At 40.5% G+C, this 23033-nt stretch overlaps 1 protein-coding gene across 2 annotated transcripts; it reads left to right on the forward strand.

Moving 5' to 3' along the window:
- Positions 1-2993: 2993 nt before the first annotated feature.
- Positions 2994-20541, forward strand: Btg3 (BTG anti-proliferation factor 3). 2 transcript variants are annotated; one of them, XM_027412392.2, is made up of 5 exons: positions 2994-3125; positions 6424-6602; positions 10911-11048; positions 15845-16052; positions 19874-20541. In XM_027412392.2, the coding sequence occupies exons 2-5, from the start codon at positions 6430-6432 to the stop codon at positions 20111-20113; spliced, it is 759 nt and encodes a 252-aa protein (XP_027268193.1). In that variant the 5' UTR covers positions 2994-3125; positions 6424-6429; the 3' UTR covers positions 20114-20541. The 2 variants fall into 2 exon arrangements, with proteins under 2 accessions (XP_027268193.1, XP_027268194.1); XM_027412393.2 differs by lacking the exon at positions 2994-3125 and adding an exon at positions 4372-4529.
- The last annotated feature ends 2492 nt before the right edge of the window (positions 20542-23033 follow it).

Raw genomic sequence — 23033 nt, forward strand, 5'->3', positions numbered from 1 at the left:
ATGCTCCTGGGGACCAGTCGAGGGCTTCTGAACCCCTGGAACTGGAGTTACAGATGCCTGTGAGCTGTCACACCTGTGTTAGGAGTTCAACCCAAGTCCTACAGAAGAGCAGTTACGTGCTCTTAACCTCTGGAACACCTCTCCAGCCTCAAGACTGTTCTGGTATCAACACAGACCTACCCTGAGCTGAAAGAAACAAAAGATTGTTTTGTGTAAACAAAACTTAAACAAAAGTAAAAGGAATACTGTTATTTAGTGAAAATGGGATTTTAAAAGTTATTCATAGATTTGGTTAAGTATACAATTTTCAGAAATCACATAAAAACCAGAGGATGTATGTGACTAGCCTCTGCTCTACCAGGATGGTTCACTTACAAAAAAAAAAAAAAAAAATCACTTGTACTGAAGTATATGGTACTAAGAACCATTAATATGTAATTGTTTACATCAGCCTTGTTTCCTTCATAGTTCATGCTGCTATAACAGGAAGCCAAAGGCTGAGTGCAGATTAAAAAATAGAAATGATTTTCTCACAGTTCTGTAGGATAGGAAGGACATCCAGATCCCTGTGTCTGGGGAGGGTGCACTTCCTGGTTTGCTGTCTGTCTTCTGCATGTGTCTTGTAGCAAAGAAGAAACAGAGATCATATCACCACTGTCTCTTTTACAAGAATATGCATACTATACCTAAGGAAAGCTACACTCACAATCCAGTCACATCCTGACGAAGCTTGTCTCCAAACACCATCCAGACATTGCCGACTGACTCTAAACAACAGCTGGTGGTGACAACACAGGTTGCCACTCCACAGCAACTCCCCTTGCACACTTCCTGCAGACAATGGTCTCACTTGCAGTCAGAAACCAGAAATGTCTGATCTCCTGGTGCTGGAGTCACTGGTCCAAATGTGGGTGCTGGGACATCACCTTGGATTCTCTATAAGAGCAGCACATGCTCTTACTGGCTGAGCCATCTCTCCAGCACTGCAATTTGTTACTTGTTGATTTTAGGGACTAGATCTGGGAGTGGTTCTGAAGTATACAGACAGGCTTAAAAAAAAAAAAAAAAAAAGGCAAGTTTGTGTGCATCTGAGTGTTTTGCCCGTATGTATGCTGCCTGGATATATGTGCCTGGTGCTTGAGGCAATCGGGAGAGGTCATGGAATCACTTTGAACTGGAGTTACAGATGGTTGTTAGCAGTCATTCGAGTGATGAGAATTGAACCCCAGTTGTCTGTAGGAACAGCCTGTGCTCTTAACCACTGAGCCATCTCCACATGGGCAAGTCTTTGAAAAGCACAAAGGGAACTACAGTGAATGAGAGAAAATAAAAGTGTTTCAGATGTGTTTGGTACCACTGAATGTGTGAGGTTTCAGGTTTTTGCCTATTGTTTGGTTTTAAATATGGTACTTCTGCCTGAACCAAGTGGGCCACAGATTAACAAAGATTACGTAGGGATCCTAGCCAGGTGTGGTGGCACATGCCTTTAATCCCAGCACTAAGGCGGCAAAGGCAGGCTGATCTCTGTGAGTTAGGGGCCAGACTGGTCTATAAAGTGAGATCCAGGACAGGCAAGGCTGTTACCCTGTCTCAAAAAACCAAAAAAGAAAATGACGAGGGTGGGGTGGGGGGGTACATAGAACATTAATAAAAAGATTTAGAAATTTCTTGACAATTAAAAATATTTGTAACTACCTATTTTATGAAACTGAAGGGTTAAAGGCCTATATCTGTAAAATAACCTCAATGTGATGACTATTTTTACATGAAAACACTCCTATACCATCTCCTGCAATGCCCCAAGGAATACTTTTCTGACAGCACCCTCTTTCAAATGAGAAGCAGCCCTGGTTCTACAATAGTAGAAATGCTTCTCATCAAATAAATGCATATTACACTAGTTTTGCAATGCTTTGAGGTTTGCATATTACTGGTAAAAAAAAAAAAAGATCATCTTTGAGTTGCACAAGCTATAATCCCCAACATCAGTAATAAAAAGTTTAAATATTCATAGAACAAGGCTAACACATGTTACCAGGCCCTAGTAAACAGTAAGAAATCTGGTCAAGATAAAGCTTTAACAATTCGTTCTAAATTTGCAATTTTAGTCTTCTTTTCATGGTGACTTGTGATTTTCTGGCCTGTTTGACTTTAACTGCTTTCACAACACTACGGCCTTGTTGCCAGTTCAGCCTAAGGGATGGAGGGGGGAAAAATATTCCCCTTTCTTGTGTTTAGTCAAGGCTTAAGACTTATTCCCGGGAAGTCCCTGAGTTAAAGTGCCTCAGAAATAGAAAGTCACACAAAGATGCTTCGTCCATTAGGCCATCCCTGAGGCGGCTCCTTGGTCTATATGCCCAGCAGAGACACAACACTCCACAGGAGAATGCCATGCTCAGATGGAGACACCAACTCTGCCAGCGAGTGCTATCTTACACAAGCTATCTCACCTACGGGGAGGTGAGGAGGGAACGGCCAGTGATTTCACGGTAGGAGAGGACGAGGAGAGGCGGTGCCAAGCGGCCGCTCCGTGCTTCCCCTCGAAGCAAGGTGGTTGGCGATCTGGATGAAACTTGCCCTCGGGCTGCAGGGAGGCGGCTCGTAGCCTGGGAGGCAGACTCGCGTGAGGAGGAGTGGCTCAAGAGCCGAGAGGCTGCATCCGGCCGGCCCCTTCTCTCGAGGCCAGGCCCTCGGGGCTCGGGCCGGTAGCGAGCGCAGCAGCCTCGTGCCAGCATCGCCGTCGGAACCCAGGCTCCGCGCGCGTGGCCTGGGGCAGGAACCGGCCACGCGCACGGGCTGGAGGGGGGCGTGCCCGCGGGGGAAGCCCCGCCCCCCGGAGCGCGCTCATTGGTCCTTGGCCGCGCCGGGCCTCCGCCCAGTCCTCGCCCCTCCCTTCTTCCGGGCCTGGAGCCCCCCGCGCGCCGCGTCGGGACCGCGCTCGCTGGCTGGCAGGCTCGCAGGCTCGCTGGGCCGCGCGCTCCGGGACCGCCCGCCAGTCTGGTCGGGCGCGCGCTCGGCGGCGGCCCGACGACGCAGCAGCTCGCGAGCGCGGCGGCTCGCGCTCGGCTTTCCCCGGGTCCCGGAACGCGATCGGCAGCCGGCGAGGGTGCAGCCCCGGAGCGCCGGTGAGGAGAGCGGGCCCGGGGAGGGGGACGCGGTGGCGGGGAGGAGGGCGGGCCTGGCAGCGGGGGGCGCGGGGGGGACGCGGCGGGGCCCGGGGCATCGGGGAGGGAGGTGGGACGCGCCCGCCGCCACGTCGAGAGAAAGCGGAGCGGCCGAGGGATGCGCGGCGGGCGCGGGTCCTGGATGGGGAGGCGACGCCTCCTCGGCGCGTGCCACGTCGCCTACCGCCTCCGGGTTAGGCGACAAGCGGGCGTCGGGCGGGCGGGCCGGCGGCGAGCGAGCGAGGGCGGGCGGGCGGCGAGCAGGGGAGAGCCGGCTTGCACAGGTTGGACGCGGGCGCGCAGGCCGGTCCTCGGAGCGTGTGGGGGGCTCCCCACCCGGGCCGGGCTGCGGGACCCCGGGCCGGCCGCATCTGGATCCCGCCGGCCACCGCCGCCCGGGGCGGTCAGGGCCGCTCGCCGCCACCACGCTCGCCGCCCCCTCCACCTTGGCAGCGTCCACCTGGACAAATACTTGTTTCTAGAAATTGCGACTGGCTGGTCGTTACGGGGATGGGGAGGAGGGGGGGGGTCCGCAAAGTTATAAACTCCTAGAAGGCCGGGCTTGTGGAACAAAGTAGAACTTGAGGAGCAGCCGCCGCGGTGACGACGTCCCGGGATGACGTCACCAAGCGGTGTTTAAAATGGGAGCTTTGGGGGGAGTGTGGGTGGCACTGGACGCCTGAGGTCTAATGGGTCCCTCCTGTGGTGGCTCGCCCCCTCCCCCATCCGGCTTTACACACCCCCCCCCTTTGCCTTTGGTGCTCCCGGAACACTGATAAAAGGGGGTTAATTTTCAGCTTATTCCAGTCATCATTCCTTCAAACAGAAAAATAAATAAGTCCGTGTGACTCATCTTCTGTTACAAACCAGAAAGCAACCACTAAGTGGTTCTTTCCTCCCTTTATTTTATTTATTTATTTATTTATTTATTTGATACGAAATTGAGCAAGCAAAAGCCAAATCCCCAAACAGTTCTGTAGTACATATTGGCTGAATTGATGAATGAGAATGTTCAAAGCATCAGTACATTTCTTCAGTGTGAGTCTTTTGTTTTGCTTGGAGTGGAGCTTGTGTACCCCCATCAGCAACTTCCTTGCCCCAATTGTGTATTCAGTCAGTTCCAGTGGGTTTCCTGTTCCATCACGGGTACTGTACTTGGAGTCTAAATGAAGCTTCAAAGAGTGGAAAATGCCTCACATTTTTCCAGGAGAAGGGAGGTACATGTAGTAGACTCAAGTTCTGTGTGCCCACACTGCCTTGTGAGGATCCCATCCACCAGCTGGTGATAGCAGTAGGTGAATTTGGCATTCGGAGAGTCCAAGAGGAAGGAAGGTTTGGCTATCTCTCTTCCCGTGCCAGATCAGAGTGAGTATGGCTGCCTGGACATGTCTCAGATAACTATATGGAATTTGTTTCACAGCGAGGTCCCTTGTTTGCATTTATTTGCACACAGAGTAAAGGAATCACATTAGACCAGAAACTTAAAAAGAGCAGTTTAAGAAAAGAAAGCTAGAAGAACCAGGTGTTTCTTCATTTTTGTCGTTGGTAGAACAGACTGTTGCTAAGCTAATTCACTGCTATGATCAATACAGAAGGCCTGTCGTTGGCGCCCAGAAAGATGACGTTACTTAGTGAATGCTGCATCTGAATATCTCCAAGTTACTACTTTCATCAGCCAAATGAATGACCTCATCTCAAAACACACACACACACACACACACACACACACACACACACACACACACACGTAGGTGTGTGTGTGTATGTATGTATGTATGTATGTATGTATGTATGTATATTCAAAACAACCCCAGAACAGCCTTTGTGGATTAATCAATGACAATTCAGGGTTTCTATTTTAAGAGTCCTTGATGCAGTTCCAAAACATAACTGGTGATTTAATTTTTTGAGTGATCTTGAATTTATGCTCTGTTGAATGTGTTTTAATATTCACTATTCTGTCTTAGCTTTTTAGGAAACTATATCTATTCCCGAAAGAATATGTACAAAACACTCAGTGCAGAAAAACTTTCAATGTGTAACAGCTTTGTTGAAGTATAATTCACATATACAACTCATGCATTAGAAGTAAACAGTGAAGGGCTCTTAGTATAGAGTTGTAAAGCCAGGACAGAACTCAGCTTTAGAATAGTTTCATCATAGCAGAAAGTTAACCTTGGATTTACTAGACATTTTCTTCCTGTTCCCCACTCTTCCTGCCTCTTGGCTACCCAGTCTGTATAGACTTACCTGTTCTGGACATTATAGATAAGGAAATCTCAGTGTGTGACATTCTTTGCCTTTGCATTGCTGTGTGTATGGTTCTCCCATCTGGTGGCATGTGTTAGTACTTCATCCCTTGTAATTGCTAACTCTATTGTACATGTATATCATACATTATTTGTTCATTCATCCTCTGGTGGATATTTGGGGTGTTTCTACTTTGTAGCTGGTATGAATGTTGCTACCATGGACATATTTGTACATGCTTGTTGTGGGGGGCATAGATTTTATTATAGCTAGTAGAATTACTGGAAATGTTATAGCTCTTTAACCTTCTGGGGGAACTACAAAAACTTCTCCCAAAATGGAGCTATAGTACTACATTTTAAAGATTTTTTTTTCTTTTTGTTCTTGTTTTACTTTTATATGTATGGGTGTTTTGCCTGTATGTATGTATGGCTATCACATGTGTGCCTGGTACCCAAGAAGGTTAGAAGAGGCCCCACTGGTGCTGGGGTTACAGATAGTTAGTTATTAACCAGCAGGCAAACCCACCATAGGAGTGGAGTAGCATGTAATCTTCACTGTCGAGCCGACTCGCCAGCCCTGGGTGCTAGATTTTATACAGTGGACTCCTGTTTTAAATTTCAAATCATTTCACCGATTATGTAATTTGAGTTAGAATTTGACTTGTTTAGTAAAACCTGTGTGGTATTTATTACAGTTATTCTTTGGGAGTGTTACCTGGTTTTATTTTAGTCCTCAGAAGCAATGCTGTGTGTTCTTCACTGAACTACTGCCTGAAACTAAGTAGTAAGAATCCCAGAAGTATTTCCTAATAGGTCTCTGAGGACTAAAAACATTAGTGATAATTACTGGACTTGAATACAAGATAAAATTGAAAGGAGGAGGAGGGAAAGCATAAAGGGGCATACTGTGCAGAACTTTATTTTCCTGTGTGCGTGGGGGGTTAGTTTTTGTTGCTGCTGTTGCTTGGATTTGTGTTCTGTTTTTAAGAAAGTTTTTACCTTTACAGGGAAAAATGAAGAACGAAATTGCCGCTGTTGTCTTCTTTTTCACAAGGCTGGTTCGAAAACACGATAAGCTGAAAAAAGAAGCAGTAGAGAGGTTTGCTGAGAAATTGACTCAAATACTTCAAGAAAAATATAAAAATCACTGGTATCCAGAAAAGCCATCAAAAGGACAGGCCTACAGGTAAAGAGTTAGACTGGGTGGTTGAATTGGACTGAGTGAAGATCAGTTTGTGTAATGGCTACAAGGCCAGGGGACTGAAGGTTTAGAACATGCCTATTATGATTTTATCTACAAAATACAAAACTCTGCGGTGTCAGGGTATTTTCTTGTTCATTTTTAAGTACAAGTGATTGCTGATGGGTTTATTGTTAAGTCCTGGTGGACCAGAGCTCTTTCATCAGTTAGTTTTTTGTGCCTAGTCTGGCTCCTGCTCAAGTACACTTTGCTTGGGTACTTAGGGTTTTTCACAAATCTGTAGGATTCCAAATCTCTTCTAAATGAGCATGACAATTAAGAGTTGAGGGAAATTAGTCTCACATGTTTGTTCTTTTGAAGAAGTTGGTGATGGCGCATGCCTTTAATCCCAGCACTCAGGAGGCAGAAGCAAGCAGGTATCTGAGTTCGAGGTCAGCCTGGTCTACTGAGCAAGTTCCAGGACAGCCAGAACTGTTACACAGAGAAACCCTGCTTAAGAAAAGAAAGAAAGAGTGACACTGTCTCAAAAATCAGAAAAAGATAATTAGCATAACATGTTCTTCTTGTCTTTATAGTGATGATCTCATTTATATTATGCATCTTTTTTGTGGTGTAAACCAGTTGAAGGTAACTCACCTATGTATTTCAAGTGGTAGATACTGGCCTGGGGATTTTAAATCAAGTCTTGGAATGAGGCCAGATTTTCATGAGCTGTGTACACCATGGTCTTGGCTCTAAGAAGGAAGAGGGTACCTACTTGGAACTGACTTGTAATGTAATTGTAAGTTACATGTACAGCTAGAAGAGCAGACTTTTCTTTACTTTAAGCTATACAAGAAAAACATGCCCTGGCGTGTTCACCTTGGTCAGATGTATCCACTGAAAAGCTGAGTAAGTCATTTCCTAAAACTAGCTGTTGTACCAGAATGGGCATGGTGGACATGGCCTCAATGTTTAAAGTGAAACACTGGTTAACTTGTAACAACTATGGAAATTCTTTTATTTGTGGGTACTTGTTGTCCCCGCTGTTTATCTCACAAGCCAATACTTATGAACTTTTATATAAAAAGGTCTTCTTGGTTAGCACTTAAAAGTATTTAGAGCTACTCAAGACTGAAGTGAAAAATACAATTTTTATTGTTTCTTATTTACTTAAAGCCAATTGAAGTGTAATAGTCTGACAGGGATAAACTAAGGTAGTTTCTGTATTTTTCTTAATTTTTGCCCAAAAGTTTCCTAGTAAGTTGGTCAAAAATATGAATATAAGTAGACATGTAGCCATTAACTTAGACTCAAGTAATTTTCTGCTTCTCATTGGATTGATTTTTCCCTATACACCTTCATTTCTGATAGTGAACAGCTTTTACGAGTTAGTTATTGAGGCTTTCTACACATGTTTATTTGGTGTTGGATGTATGCTTTTGGAAGTGCCAAGCTTCTGAAAAATGGAAGTACTGTCAAGTAAATACAGCCAGGTCAAAGAGTGTACCATTCCATTTCCCTTAATTCTAAAACTTGAGAACAAGTCAAATAAGACTAAATTGGCATGTGATCAGAAATATCTTGTTTCATTTTGAAACTTCCTTTTTAAGTAAAAAAGTATTGGACTTCATGGTAGATTAGAAAATGGAGAGTTGCCAGGCATTGGTGGCGCACGCCTTTAATCCCAGCACTTAAGAGGCAGAGGCAGGCGGATCTCTGTGAGTTTGAGGCCAGCCTGGTCTTCAGAGCAAGAGCCAGGATAGGCTCCAAAGCTACACAGAGAAACCCTGTCTCGAAAAAAACAAAACAACAACAACAAAAAAGAAAATGGAGAGTATAAGTTAAAAACATTTTTCTGCATTTTATACAAGTGAGATATTTGTATGGGACAGTTTGGCAGTGTAAGACCTATAAAAATACTCATATTCTGAACATAATTCTCAGAATCTACTCTGGAAACATAATCAGAAATGCAAACAAATATGGATGAATACAGAAGTCTGTTACAAAAAGAACCATCAGCATTGAGCAAATAATATACCATTCTCATACAACTTTTATACTCTTGCGTTTAACGAACAGTTGATAGAAAAGTAGTCCCAGTGTGGGGGAGGGGCTTAACAATATGTAATGTAGGTAAACTTGCTGAAACGACTTTACAATATTTCTGACTTTAAAGCTTAGCATCTTCATCATCCTTGAGAATGATGTGTAAACATGAAGAGCTCCACAGTGTCACCAGCTTTTGTGCTTGGTGCGTGGGACTTAAATAACCTTGTGTATATAACCTTAAAATCTGAGGATGGATCCATCTAATAAAAAAGATTAAGAAACATAGAACATAAAATAATTTTTTATTCTGAATTTGCTATGCTTAGTAGTGCCATTAAAAATGATAGAGGGAGCTGGGCAGTGTTAAAGTACACCTTTAATCTAATCCTAGCACTCCAAGGCAGAGGCAGGCAGATCTCTGAGTTTGAGGCCAGCCTGGTCTACAGAGTAGTTGAGGAAACCACAAGAAAGTAAGAGGGGACTGTGGTGGAGCATTGGTGACAGAGAGGTTTGAATGCCTTAGAGCATACAGATCGGCAAGCACGCTGTTTCTAAGCTGTACATGAACTTTGGAGTTGTTAGCCTGTATTTGAAGTGTAGATTCACTGGTGTGTGATATTGGACAAGTTCCTCAACTGCCTCCTTTTTTTTCCCCTTACAAGGTTAAAATAATATATAACAAAATAATAATATAACAAAACAAAAACAGAGTTAATAGAAACTGTCTATTGCATAGTATATGGTCAAGAAGAATTACTAATAAAAGTACTTATTATTGTTGTCATATGAGAACTTTTTCAATGATTAAAATAAGCTAGTGAAACAACTTTAAATGTCACGTTAGTATTGATTGTAACACTGGTTGAGAGGTCTTTCGTTAGTTACAAGTTATATCACTGTTATTATTGGGTGCTTGGAATTCAGCCCAGTAACACAGAAACTCAAGGTCATTGCTGAGCACTGAGCTATGTCCACTACATCCTAAAAGCACATTCTAATGAATAGTATCCTTGTCAGTGAATTTGTATGTCCATATTTCATATCTTCCGTATGGTAGAGATGTGAGACAATTCATCTGAACTTACCCAGTAGATAAACTCCAGGGAATAGTACTTGTGCCGGATTGTCTTTGTTGAGTCTTGATTGCAAACAATAAATACATTTCATATTTTTTGTTGTAGGTACTGTTTTTCTACCTAAGCAGAATGCATGTTTTGAGGTGCACTTTTGCATTCATGCTACTATTTAGTAACTTGGCAAAAAAAAAAAAAAACTTTTTGTTGTTGTTTAACACAGTACAAGGGGGCAACAGGTTAGGCAGTGAGCAGGGTGCTGCCTACACTGCTAGCTATATTTTCTACATTCATTGGTGAAGGTGGCATTTCTTGGGTTAAAATATAATAATGGGCTTTATTTATTATTTTTACCAACTTATTTTGGCAACTTAGATAAAAGAAAGTCCTGTATAACAAAGTACATCAAATGAAGCAGTAATGTTTTAGGATTACATGTTAATAAGTATGCGATAGGCATGGTTCTATTGTCCTTGAATAATTAGTTTTGAAACAATTATAGATGAAGTAAAAGCTGCCTCCCTTAAGATTTAACCTTATTACTTGGGATGTAAAAACAAGTTAGTGGCAATAAAACTTGTCACAAAAAAATTCCAGTAGTATTCGAAGCACTGGTTGGAGTCTTTTATTCGTTACAGATCTTATCAGCTTAGTCTACGAAACTGTGTGATGTCAGTGCTGCAGATATAGCTCAGTTGGTTTAGTACTTACCTAACATGAAGCTTAGTCAGCATTGCAGTAAAGCAGGTGTGAGAGTTTACACCTCTAGTCTCAGCACTTGAGAGGTAGAAGCAAGAATATCACAAGTTCAAATAACATATTCAGATCAACAGCAAGTTTGAGGTCATCTTGGGATACATGGGACTCTTGTCTTCCTCAACCTCCCCAAAATATTGTAAATAGTTCTAAGTAACCATTTTGGCATCTGCTTATTGGATGTCCATGTGCAGTTTGTGGTCTCTGATAACTTAGGGGACTGGTGATTGCTCCTGGCTCACACAGGTACTTTCTTCTGTTATCACCAGGCTGGGCAGCCTTTGTGTTGCCTCTCTTGTCTGAAGTTCACACTTAACAATCTCCCAGGTTCTCCATAGGGTGTTTTCTTATTATTCACTTGAACATATATTGATAAGATATATGATTGAGATTCAATTCTAGCTGTTAATTTAATTCTGTCATGTTATAGATGCATTCGTGTCAATAAGTTTCAGAGAGTTGATCCCGATGTCCTGAAAGCCTGTGAGAACAGCTGCATTTTGTACAGCGATCTGGGCTTGCCAAAAGAACTTACGCTCTGGGTGGATCCATGCGAGGTGTGCTGTCGGTGAGTCTCATGTTTAGGGGTTGAACCAAACTTACCAAACTTTCTCCTGTGTGCTTCATCTGTCTCTTTACAGCCAGGAGCTAGCACTTGTGCTTTCTCAGAAGTTTGTGAAATTACCTGTGAAGGTAGTGGTGAAGGGGTGGCGAATCTATCTTATACCATGAAGAACTCAGAAACAGGTTTTCCTAGAACTTTGCCAAGGATTTTACTTTACACCAAGAGGTAGAATGTAGAATTTCGGCACCTACTCCTCGATCGCTGTTTTACTCATGTGACAAGTCCCTTCCTCCAAGTGACCTTTAGCTGGTCTCTATTTCTGCCTCTTGTTTCTGTTTTTAGGCGACTTAATAACATTTTAAAGATTTATTCTCATAATAGAAATTACTTCTCTCAAACAGCTGTAACGGGCTGTTAGAGGTGAAATCTATTGAAACTTTTATTAAAAACATTATGTAAACTAGGCAGCTATGGAGTTTTCAAAACTGAAAGCAGCATTCTTTAGGTAGTTCAAAGGGTAATAAGGGAGAAGAGATAGAAAGCAAATTACAACATGGTATTAGTTGTGCCACATTAGAAATATCTACAAAACACAGTGTTCGGTGGCACCAGGAGACAAAGATGACTGAGTGGGTGGTCCTTGAGCTGCAGTGTGAAGGATATTGAAGGTGACTAAGTGACAAGGTAGGGAAGCTGTTTTCTCCAGGAAGAGAAGCAGGATAAACCAGTAGCAGGAACTCCCACAATTTTCCTGTGGTGGTACCCATGGAGAGTTTCTGTTTGTTTTGGTTGGTTGGTTAGTTGGTTGGTTTGGTTTGGTTTTTCGAGGCAGGGTTTCTGTCCTGGAACTCTATCTGTAGACTAGGCCGGCCTTGAACTCACAGAGAGCCACCAGCCTCTGCCTCCCAAGTGCTGGGATTAAAGGTGTGCACCACCACTGCCCGGCTCTTTTTGTTTTGAAGGTGCAATTTTCTTGGCCTCTCTTGATTATAGTAAGTTGCTTTTTTGATAGGAATCTAGCTATAGTTTAGGGACAGTCATGACCTTTAACCTAATCTGTAATGAAGATGAAAATTAAGATCAGTAATACTGAAAAAAAAATACATGCATATTCTTCTAAATTTTATCAGGAAAAGCCAGATGACTACTTGGTATAAGGGTATTGCCTCAGGAAACTGGGGCAGGCGCAGGTTCCTGAAAGGGGAGCGTCTTCAACAGCATCTTGTTTTGTGGGAAAGGACTAGGCCGTGTTAGGTTTGGATCACAGTCTGGGCATGTGTAGACTGTGGGATGGATTAAGAAGCCAGCGTTACCTGGGTAATAGACTCTGGAGACTTTACCCACTGAAATCCTGCCAAAGACCTGAGTTTACATGAAATAAAGAACCATCAGTGTCACTGGGATGGACAGCCAAATTCTCCTAATCTTTTTAAATACTTCTATTGAGACAGTACTGACAACTGCTTAAAGATGTATTAGGAATAACCTTATCAAATTTATTCCAAGCTGGGCGTTGGTGGAGCACATCTTTAATCTCGGCACTTGAGAGGCGAGGTGGGCAGATCTCTGTGTGTTCATGGCCAGCCTTATCTGCCGAGCAAGTTCTAGGACAGGCTCCAAAACTACACAGAGAAACCCTGTCTCAAAAAGAAAGAAAGAAAATTATTCCTAATGTCAGATGTTACAAACTTCAGGGTCTTTGATTTGTACAGGATCTTTGTGTGTAACTCTTATAAGCCCCATTATGTGAACTCTCTTAATTACTTGAGTTATTTCCTTCAGTTTCTTTCCATAAAGACCTATACATTCTTAACACTAGACATATTCCTCACGCAAGAACCATTGTGTATGGGCTTTGCCTGAATGCATGTCTGTGCGCTGTGCATGTCTGGTGTCTGAGAGAACCAGAATCGGGAAATGGAACCTTGGAACTGGAGTTATTGATGGTTATAAGCCTCCATATGGGTACTGGGGATTGAACCCCGGCCCTCTGAAAGAGCAAGTGATCTTAGTTGCTGAGCCGACTTCCTTCCTTTTTTTTTTAAGGCAAGGCCTTTGTATGGTGCACACTGGCTGTCCTGAAACTCAACTGTGTAGACCAGGCTAGCCTCAAACTCAAGTGATTTTCCTGCCTGTAAGGTACAGCTAGGCTTTCCATTGGAATGGTAGCATCACTGCTCCATACCTGTTTGTACTATGAACAACCAACCTCTTCCCTGTAGCACTGTGTAAGTAAGTTTTTTGATCTGTGAGAAACATAGCACTGTTGCCAACTTCTACCTCCCTACACCACTGGGTAATACAGCAGCCATAGCTTGGACATATTTATTTTAAATATCTAAAGTTTTGGTGCCCAAACATGAAGGCTTTAGTTGTATGGATATACTACATTACTAGATAGTTCGTTCTTTTTCCCCCCATGACAGGGCTTTTCTATGTAGCTGTGGCTGTCCTGAAACTCACACTGTAGACCAGGCTGGCCTTAAACTCACAGAGATCTGCCTCCTGAGTGCTGGGGTTAAAGGCAAAGGTACGTGCCATGTAGTTCATTGTTAGTAATGCCAAATAATGAAAGCCTACTGCTGTTTCATCATATTAGTTTATACTTAGTACCTACTAATAAGTTTATATATGATCATGATTTTTCTCTAAACTGGCTACTATGTAGAGCTGTTTTCTTTTTCTTTCTGAGGTAAGGCCATGGCTCCATATCTGTTTGTAGATCAGGATGGTCTCAAACTTAAGACATCAGCATGCCTCTGCCTCCACAGTGCTAGAATTAAAGGCATGCACCACCATGCCTGGTGTGTTGTTGCTTTTTTTAAATAGCTAATATAAATTAGCTAACCCTGTAGTGTATACAGTCTGAAAACAGAACCCTTCCTAAGAACAACATAGCAACATGATCTGTATAAGTTAATTCAGAGCACCGGGGTAAGGAAATGTGTTTTTGAACCCAAAGTGAAAGATAAATATTCTGAAAATTAGAATAGTGGTGATGTGGTAGATATATAATTGAAAAGTATCTGTCTTCAGAAACAGTAACTTGGGACTGAAGAAGTAGTTAACAGCATGTACTACCCTTCCAGAGGATTTGTTTGGTTCCTAGTTCACATGGAGGTGGCTCTGAACCAACTGCACATACATAACTTAAGCTCCAGAGGATGTGATGTTTCTGGCATTCAAGGAGGACCACTCTATATGTATGTCCCCACAAGCACATTCATAATTAAAATTAAAAATAAACTGTAAGAAATAATGTATTGGTCAACTTGAAACCAATGTGCTATAATCAAAATTGAGATATATTTAGAGAGAACATTCTTCCTTGTCATATCGAATAATAGAGCTTATTAGGTTATCACTTGGTGAAATATTTGAAGATATATAATAAATGATTTTTTTCCTATGAAGAGAAAGTCTAAGAATAGCTGGCAGCTTTATCTGTTCAGTATTATTTTACAACTTTGATATAATGTCTACAATCTTTTTCTGTTAGGAGCATTAAGTAAGCATTGATTTGTTTCCTAGTAACAAAATTAGCCCTGATATTTTAGCAGTATATCACTGAGAATGGAAAGTTTAAAAGTTGTCCATTACTAATTCTAATAAGGAATTACCTATATATTCTTAATGTTACAGTAATGTAGTCAGTAGTTTCATTTAGCATGACGCTCTCATTTCAAACACTACAAAGACAAACATGTGCAGATTAATTGGTTATCAGAGATCTGAGTTAATACAACAGATCCTTCAATTATTGTATGCATGCCTTTGTATTAGATTCCTGTTTCTAAAAAGGCAATAATTTATTGCCTGCTTTTCTGTTTTCCCTAAATTTTAGACCTAGTAGTAGGCAAAAATGCTTCAATTTCACATTTAAGTAAATGTGAAATCATATATTCTACGTGTATTCTATGTTATAACTCACCCATTCTGCTAGGCATTTTCTGTTAAGAATTGCTTGATTGAACTGGAGAGATGGCCCAAACGTGCCTCTGGCTTCTCCATCCTCATAGGAAACTGAGGGCCAAGGAGATTGGTGGCTTGCATTTGTTTGGTCACACTGGCTTCAAGGCTCATGATTTTCCTGGCTTAGCTTATGAACTGCTACTATAATCACCAGCCTCTTAAAAAATTTTTTAAGGTGTTAAGTTTTCCTAGAAATCTTAATAACATAATTTAAGCAAAACTCCTTTGTTATCTTCATCATTTTTCCCTTTAATTTCAGTCATTATCAGAAATCTTTTATCTATAAGTTAAAAAACAAAAAACAGGCCCTAGCCGGGTGATCGTAACAGCACAGGATTTTAATCCCAGCACTAGGGAGACAGAGGCAAGCAGATCTCTGTGAGTTCAAGGCCAGCCTAGTCTACAGCAGTGAATTCCAGGACAGCCAGGATTCTTACAGAGAAACCCTGTCTTGAAAAACAAACAAACAAAAACCAATCAAAACAAAAAACCCACAGGCCCTGTCAAAGTAAATATAGGAAATTTCTAGTTGATTTTGGACAGTGGCCATTTAGAAATACATTAGAAAAATCTTGCTGTACAGAAAATGTCATTGATACATACAAAACATAAGGAAAACATAGATCCCTTGTGATGTTTCAAACAGTTTTGTTTGATGTCAGTAGAGAAGAAAATAGCCACTTTTATTTATACTTCAATAGTCTGGCTGTAAGCCTACTTGTGTGTTGGATAGTAAATGTGCACAGTGTAATCCTGGAATGGTTCCTGTTGTTTTTACAAACATTTCTTCTTTTTATATGATTTGTAAGTTTTTTATGTATACCTAGGTATGGAGAGAAAAACAATGCATTCATCGTTGCCAGCTTTGAAAATGAGGATGAGAACAAGGATGAGATTTCCAAGAAAGTTAGCAGGGCTCTTGATAAGGTGACCTCTGATTATCATTCAGGATCTTCGTCTTCAGATGAAGAGACAAGCAAGGAAGTGGAAGTGAAACCAAGTTCAGTGACTGCTACACCAAGCCCCGTGTACCAGGTAACTGTGGAGCACTTCCTGTTCCTGCACATTGGCAGATTACAGGGCATCGATCCACGCTCGTGCTGCCCAGGGATTCTGTTGAATGTCCCTTTTTACACACATGCTAATGGGAGGCTGCTTCTCAGAGAGGCACATTGATTGGCACTCTGAGTCACTTTATCCCAAGTGTACTCCACTCCTCAGGAACTAGAATAAGTTTTTAAGAAGTGACCTGTCCTCCAAAAGAGAAGTCATAATAAACATTCCTGATTATTTAGAAAGTTCTTTCATAGCCGGGTGTTGGTGGCACACGCCTTTAATCCCAGGAATCCCAGCACTCGGGAGGCAGAGGCAGAAGGATCCCTGTGAGTTTGAGGCCAGCCTGGTCTACAGAGTGAGTGCCAGGATAGGCTCCAAAGCTACACAGAGAAACCCTTTCTCGAAAAACAAAAACAAACAAAAAAAGTTCTTTCATTTAAAAAAAAATCACCAGCAACTTTTTATAGTCTTTAATACTTCATTTATAGCTTTAGGTAATTTTCTTACTATTATTCCCCTTTTTCATCATTAAAGAGAAATTTTACTGAACTATATATTTTGGTTAGTTTATGTAAAAATGAAAAGAAAGTCACCCTTGTTGTTTTAATCATGGAAGCATCGTATAGCAAATGTGTTTGCATTACAGATTCATTTACTTTATACCTATATATTAGTTGCTTTCTAGAAATTTGACTAGCAATATTCTTTAACAAAAGTAAAACATATTTTTAGTTGGACATTTATAGAGAGGTTTTGAGGCTCTTTACTCTTTCTACATGTACTGCCTTATATTTTTAGTATATTTTAAAATGTACCTTCATGTATTAGTCTGAATTAGATGGAATTTAATGTGTCAGGTTTATGGTAAGACCAGTGTTAGAATTATACAAAAACTTATACCTAATAATTAAGAATCTTGTGAGTATGAAAGATAAATTTTCAAATTCTTATTATGACATAATGAATATTTTCTGATTGAAATGTAATTTCTCCCTTTCTTGTTTAATTATCCTTCCTTAGATTGACAGGAAGGGAAGGGCAAAAAGATTATCACATGTTGTAGGTGTATATTTTAACACATGCTTCCTTAAGTTTTCTTTTGAGGGAAGGTTTTTCACTGTGTAGCCCTAAGTGGGCTAGAACCAATTATATAGACCAGGCAGATCTTAGACTCACAGAGATCCACCTACCTCTGCATGCTGGGTGCTAGGATTAATGGTATGTGCCACCACATTCAGCAAAACTCTTTTTAGAAAATAATTCATTAAGATTATTTTAAAAAGAACTTGCAAATAGAAACAATAAAATGCCTAAAGTATGAAATAGTGTAATAGTAAATTCTTCTCCCTGTCTCCAGCTCCCTCTCCTGTGCCTTCCCATGGCATGTTCGCCACTAGACCTTGCTTTTTGTTTTGTGGTCCTTTCAAAGAGTGGCTGCCTTTCAGATCATTTTTCAAATCTATCCCACATTTTTCTCTCAGTATGTTGCAGTATATATTACAAATTAACTTTATTGAATTTCCTAGAAAGCATCCAAATGTGGTGATTTTGTTTTTACTTAGTCAAGCAAGAATCTGCCACAAAGTAAACTGACTGCTGTTAATTCTTTGTAAGTAAATTGACCTTTAAGTTTAAAACCAACTGACATTTATTTTTCCCTATTACAAAAGAATATTAGAAGAGAAAGTTATGGGAATTAAATATTTTACATGCTTTTTTGGAAAACATTTCTCTTTGGCATTCTACTCAACAAAACATTTCACAACGTGTGTGTGTGTGTGTGTGTGTGTGTGTGTGTGTGTGTGTGTGTGTGTGTGTGTGTGTCTGTCTGTCTTTCTGTCTGTCTGTCTGTCTGTCTGTCCGTCCGAACCCTTGTGTTGAGAGTTGATACAATTCTACTTTAACCTTCCTATCAATTTACCTTGACTCTGATATCAACGGGTTTTGGTAATTTTGGAGTAGTTTTTTAGGGTGTATTCTGGAAACAAGACTTTAATGCATGAGTGTGATGAGAATATACCTTCTGTGATCTGATCATTCATTTTCTAGTTGTTTCTTTTCTAAAGGTTGATCATCTAATGAAGACAGTAACATTCATAGCTCCTGGCATGGGATGGTCTTTGTTCTGTGGTGTTTCTGGAAATTACTCCTAGAGTCAGCTCTCAATCTTTCCCCAAACTGATCTATGTCCTCAATTCAATCAAAATCCCAAAAGTCATTAATACATTGATTCTAGATTTTTAAGAAAATAAAATTGGAGAGCTGACATGAATATAAAACTATTGTATGCATCAAGATTGCTCGTAGTTTAAGGATACATGATATGTCATTGGAACAAAATAGAATAAGCTCACTTTTGTGCATCTATCCCCCTTGTCACTCTCACGTTAGAATGACAAGGCAGTTGGAGGGGAAAGTCTTGAGTGTTCTAAAACAAGCAAGGAAAAGGCCAAAATGGACCAGGTACTCCCTGACAGCCATGCACCAAATAATACATTTGAGATGGTCATAGCTCTCTACATATAAGAAAGCTAAATTTCAATGTTTTATATATGAAGAAATATGGAGAATTATCTTGAAAATATCTTCTAAGGGTCATAAAAAGCATTAAAAAGAACTGATTTTTATAAAAACTAAACCTTTTTAGTAACCACAAGAAAATGAATGATCAGATCACAGAAAGTATATTCTTATTACACATATGTGTTAAGTACTTGCTTTCCGAATATACCTTAAAAAATCACTCAAAAAATTAGTACGCCTGGTGGAACAGAAGGAGGCTGATAAGTTCACAGCAAGTGAGACCCTGTCTCAAAGCAAACCTTGAAAAGAGAGCTGAGTACATCGCTCAGTAGTACAGCAGTTGCCTTGCATGCACAAGGCCCAAGGTTCTCTCCTCAACATTGCAATAATAATAATAGCAGCAAAAGACAAACGACCTGATCAAGAAATAGGCAGAAGTTATAAATACTGTGAAAAAATTGTATAACTAGTCAGAAAGGTATGTCTCACTTTTTTCTCAATGAAATACAAATTAAAACCAATGAACCCAACTGGATCTCATAAGGAGTGTAAACTGCAGCTATTTAGAAAAACTTAACACTTCTCTATCTACTCTGTTAGTCAGTATTTTACTCGTAAATATTACTAAGAAAAATGAAAGTATGTATCATGTGTCTAGATGTGCTCAGAGGTACAAGCATAGAATCTCTTCAAAATCTACTCAAAATTAGTCTGGATCATTCGCACCATCTTCATTAAATGTTCTACAGAGTTTCAACTACTAAAGAAAACACCTCACATTTAGAGGACGGATTAGAATCAGAAGCTGAAGTTCATAGGGTGGGATGTTCTAAGCAAAGAAGCCAAACTGCTGATGAGAATTTAAACAAATGAACTCCATGTTCCCTACCTGACTTAAAGCGGACGCTAAGATTCTTGGGCCCAAGTACTAAACAGGCTACCACAGAATGATCTGGAACGTTGTGTCGAAATGGTTGGCCTCTGTTCCATGATTTTTAGTAGACCTTGGGGGTGGGTATGGCATGAAATTTATGCTTCAAAGTTGCTTGAGTGACTCCTTGCTTAACTAACTACCCTCAAACCTGTTGTGTTCTTAGGAGTTACCATGCATTCTGGGTTTGCATCATTGATGCATGAAGATTTTTTATTTGGTTTTTTTCTTCACATATTTAAACATAACCAAATGAACTTCACTAGCAACCTGAGACTTAGTCTTTTACTGAAAATGTGGATTTTTTTTTCCTTTGAATTTACTTAATGCTTTCTCTTTCCTACAGATTTCAGAACTGATATTTCCTCCTCTTCCAATGTGGCACCCATTGCCCAGAAAAAAGCCAGGAATGTACCGAGGGAATGGCCATCAGAGTCACTATCCTCCCCCTGTTCCATTTGGTTATCCAAATCCAGGAAGGAAGAATAAACCATACCGTCCAATTCCAGTGACATGGGTACCTCCTCCCGGAATGCATTGTGACCGAAATCACTGGATCAATCCTCACATGTTAGCTCCTCACTAGCTCCTTTTGATTGTGTCGCTGTCATGTTGATAGAATATTCCTTGCTATATACTAAAAGTTCATACTTGTAGTGAAGTTAGATGGACTAAACCATCAAACTTATTTTTATAGAAAAGTTATTGAGAATAATCTTTCTTAAAAAGTCTATATATATGCACTTTAGATATATTGAAATAGTTTGAGAAACTTTATTAAAGTTAGTCAAGTGCCTGAGTTTTTAATATTGGACTTAAGTATTTATATATTGTGCATTGACTCTGTTGGATACAAAAACACTGTAGGAGTGGGCGATGTGTTCTAGCACCTTTGAGCATTTACTTTATGGAGAGTATGTAAGTTATTTATACACAGGAGATCTATTTTATGTCATTATTAGAAGAATTGCGTGAAATCATGTAGTTGCAAATAAAAAGTAGTTTGAGGCATGACAATGTGTGGTTTTATTCTATACATAAGAAAAGGAAAAGGCCAAAGAGATAACTTAGGAAATAAAATATCCAAAATGTTCCTTTTTAAAAAAACTTTTTATTGAGCGTATGTTCCCCAAAGGCCGCATATCAAAATATACATGTTAAAAAATTATATTTACTGGCAGTAGCAAGTTGAAAATATAAATACAATTAAAAAACTTTCAACGATCAAAGTCAGTATATATGGGACCTTTGTCACCAGGATTTGGGCCCATAATAATTTTATAGGACATGTAACTTACATGCCTTATACCATTAGAGAAAGCAGAAAGATTCTTGTAGCCACTTTTAATCTGCCTTGTAAACTAGGTATGGTGACAAGCGCCTGTTATCCCATAACTTGAGAGGCTGAGGCAGGAGGAGCAGGGTGTCAGGGCTTACGCAGCTACACATCATATTTGATGCCAGCCGGGTGAGATGAGACCCTATCTCAAAAACTGAAAACAGGGAGGCTTGCTATGCTTTTCCCCAAAAGCATTAGTCTTTACTAGAGTTCTAACGTAAAAACATGTGGTACTTCAGGTTCTTCAGTAGTCCTTCGTATTTATACCACTGTAATCCCATCGGTCTTGTAAGTGTACTTGAACTACAGAGGGGGAAAAAAAGAAAAAGAAAAACCATCTTTGAGTTTGGGAATTCTAAAGGTAAACTTACAAAACTAAGATCAGCAACACTTTTCCCATCACTCTAATCTTTACATTTTACTCTGAAATTATTCAACTTAACCAAGAGTGACCACAGCTTCCTAGTAATTGATTAAAAGGCTTTGACTAATCCAAACAGTCTTGTTGTCAGGTTTCTTTGTTTCATTTACTTTGTTTTGGTTTTCTGAGATAAGGTCTCCTTGTAGCTCTATCTGTCCTGGAACCCATTGTGTAGGATAGGATGGCCTTGAAACATCTCCCTGCCTCTGCTTCCTCAGTGTTAGGATTGAAGGTGTTTGGTGCCATGCCTAGCTCGGTTATTAGTTTTTTTAATTTACTATAAATGAAGTTAAAGTTCAGTGGTGTGCAATGGGAAGTTACTTCTAATACTTCAATTTACTTGTAACTTCATCCAGAACATACATACATACATACAGTCATTCAGTTTCACCTGCATGTACATCTGTGTCAGACTATTGGTTCCCCTAGAACTGAAGTTACAGCTTTGAGCTGCCATGTGGATGCTAGGAATTGAACTTTTAATCAGCAGAAATTCCTAGTTTTAATTAATGTCATTGTGTTCTGACTTTGCCCTGAGTATTTTCCTATTGGCAATTGGCATCACAAGGAAGATTGAGGAAAAAAAGAAGTATTTTGAGATGGATGTCTTGCTGTTTCCCTGGCTTGTCTGCCAACTGCTGGTCTCAAATGATCCGCCTCAGGACCCTAGTGCTGTGGGACTTAAGGCATGTGCCACCATGCCTCAATGAAAAATACACTTAACTGTTAAGGCAATTGAAGTGCTGTTGTGCATGGGGGGGAGGGGGTTATAGAGATAATGACAGATTTGTGAGCAGTTTATAAAGTTGTAAAGTTTGGAGTATTTTGTAAGGAAAGACCGTATTTGTTCTAGGAGTTTGCTTAATATTCTAGGTATATAAACTTACTTGTTGGGAAATTTGAAGTATAATAGCTACTAGGGAAGAGAAGCATTAATTTTTGCACTCACCAAATTGATCTCTTTGCACAATACTACAAAATAAATCTCTGGTCAGCAAGATGGCTCAGTGGGTAAAGGCGCTTGCCACCAAGCCAGATAACCTGACTTTACTCTCTAGGATCCACATGGTGGTAGGAGACAGCCAATTCCATCCAGCAAGTTGGCCTCTGATTTCACATGAGTGCTGTAGCACACAGCAATGTGCATACACAGAAATACATAAATATGATCCGAGTGAACCCTTAATTAGCTCCGACAACTAAATGATGACACTTGGGGAAAGCTAATATTTAGATTTTTTTTTTTTTAAATGTGAATGAGTCTTTTGTCTGCAAGAATGTCTGTGCCTGTGCACGCCATGCCTGGGAAAGCCAGAAGAGGGCATCAGATCCTCTGGAACTGGAGTTACAGATAGTTCTTAATCACCTGTGTATGTTCGGGATCCAAACATGGGTTCTCTGCAAGAGCAGCAAGTGCTCTTAACCACTAAGCCCTCGCTCCAGCTCTGGGAAATTTTTAATGTATCGACATTTTAGATAATTTCTGTGGAAGACTATGAACTTTATTCTTAGTCTACCTTGTTTTAGCATTTAAGTTCACAAACTATTTAAGCAAATTACTGCTCAGCAGGTGGCTCTTAAGTGCTGGTAGGCATGGGCTGCTCCTTAATGGATGAAGTTCATGTTGCCCTTACAGGATTGACGGCAACTGCACCATTTCAGCTTAAAAACCTTATTAGAGAGTTTCAAGCAGGAGTGACTTGTGAATAAATAATGATAATTTTGTAATTTCCCACTTTGAATTTG

Source organism: Cricetulus griseus, chromosome 4, assembly GCF_003668045.3.
Source record: "Cricetulus griseus strain 17A/GY chromosome 4, alternate assembly CriGri-PICRH-1.0, whole genome shotgun sequence".
In the NCBI taxonomy this organism is placed as follows: Eukaryota; Metazoa; Chordata; class Mammalia; order Rodentia; family Cricetidae; genus Cricetulus; species Cricetulus griseus.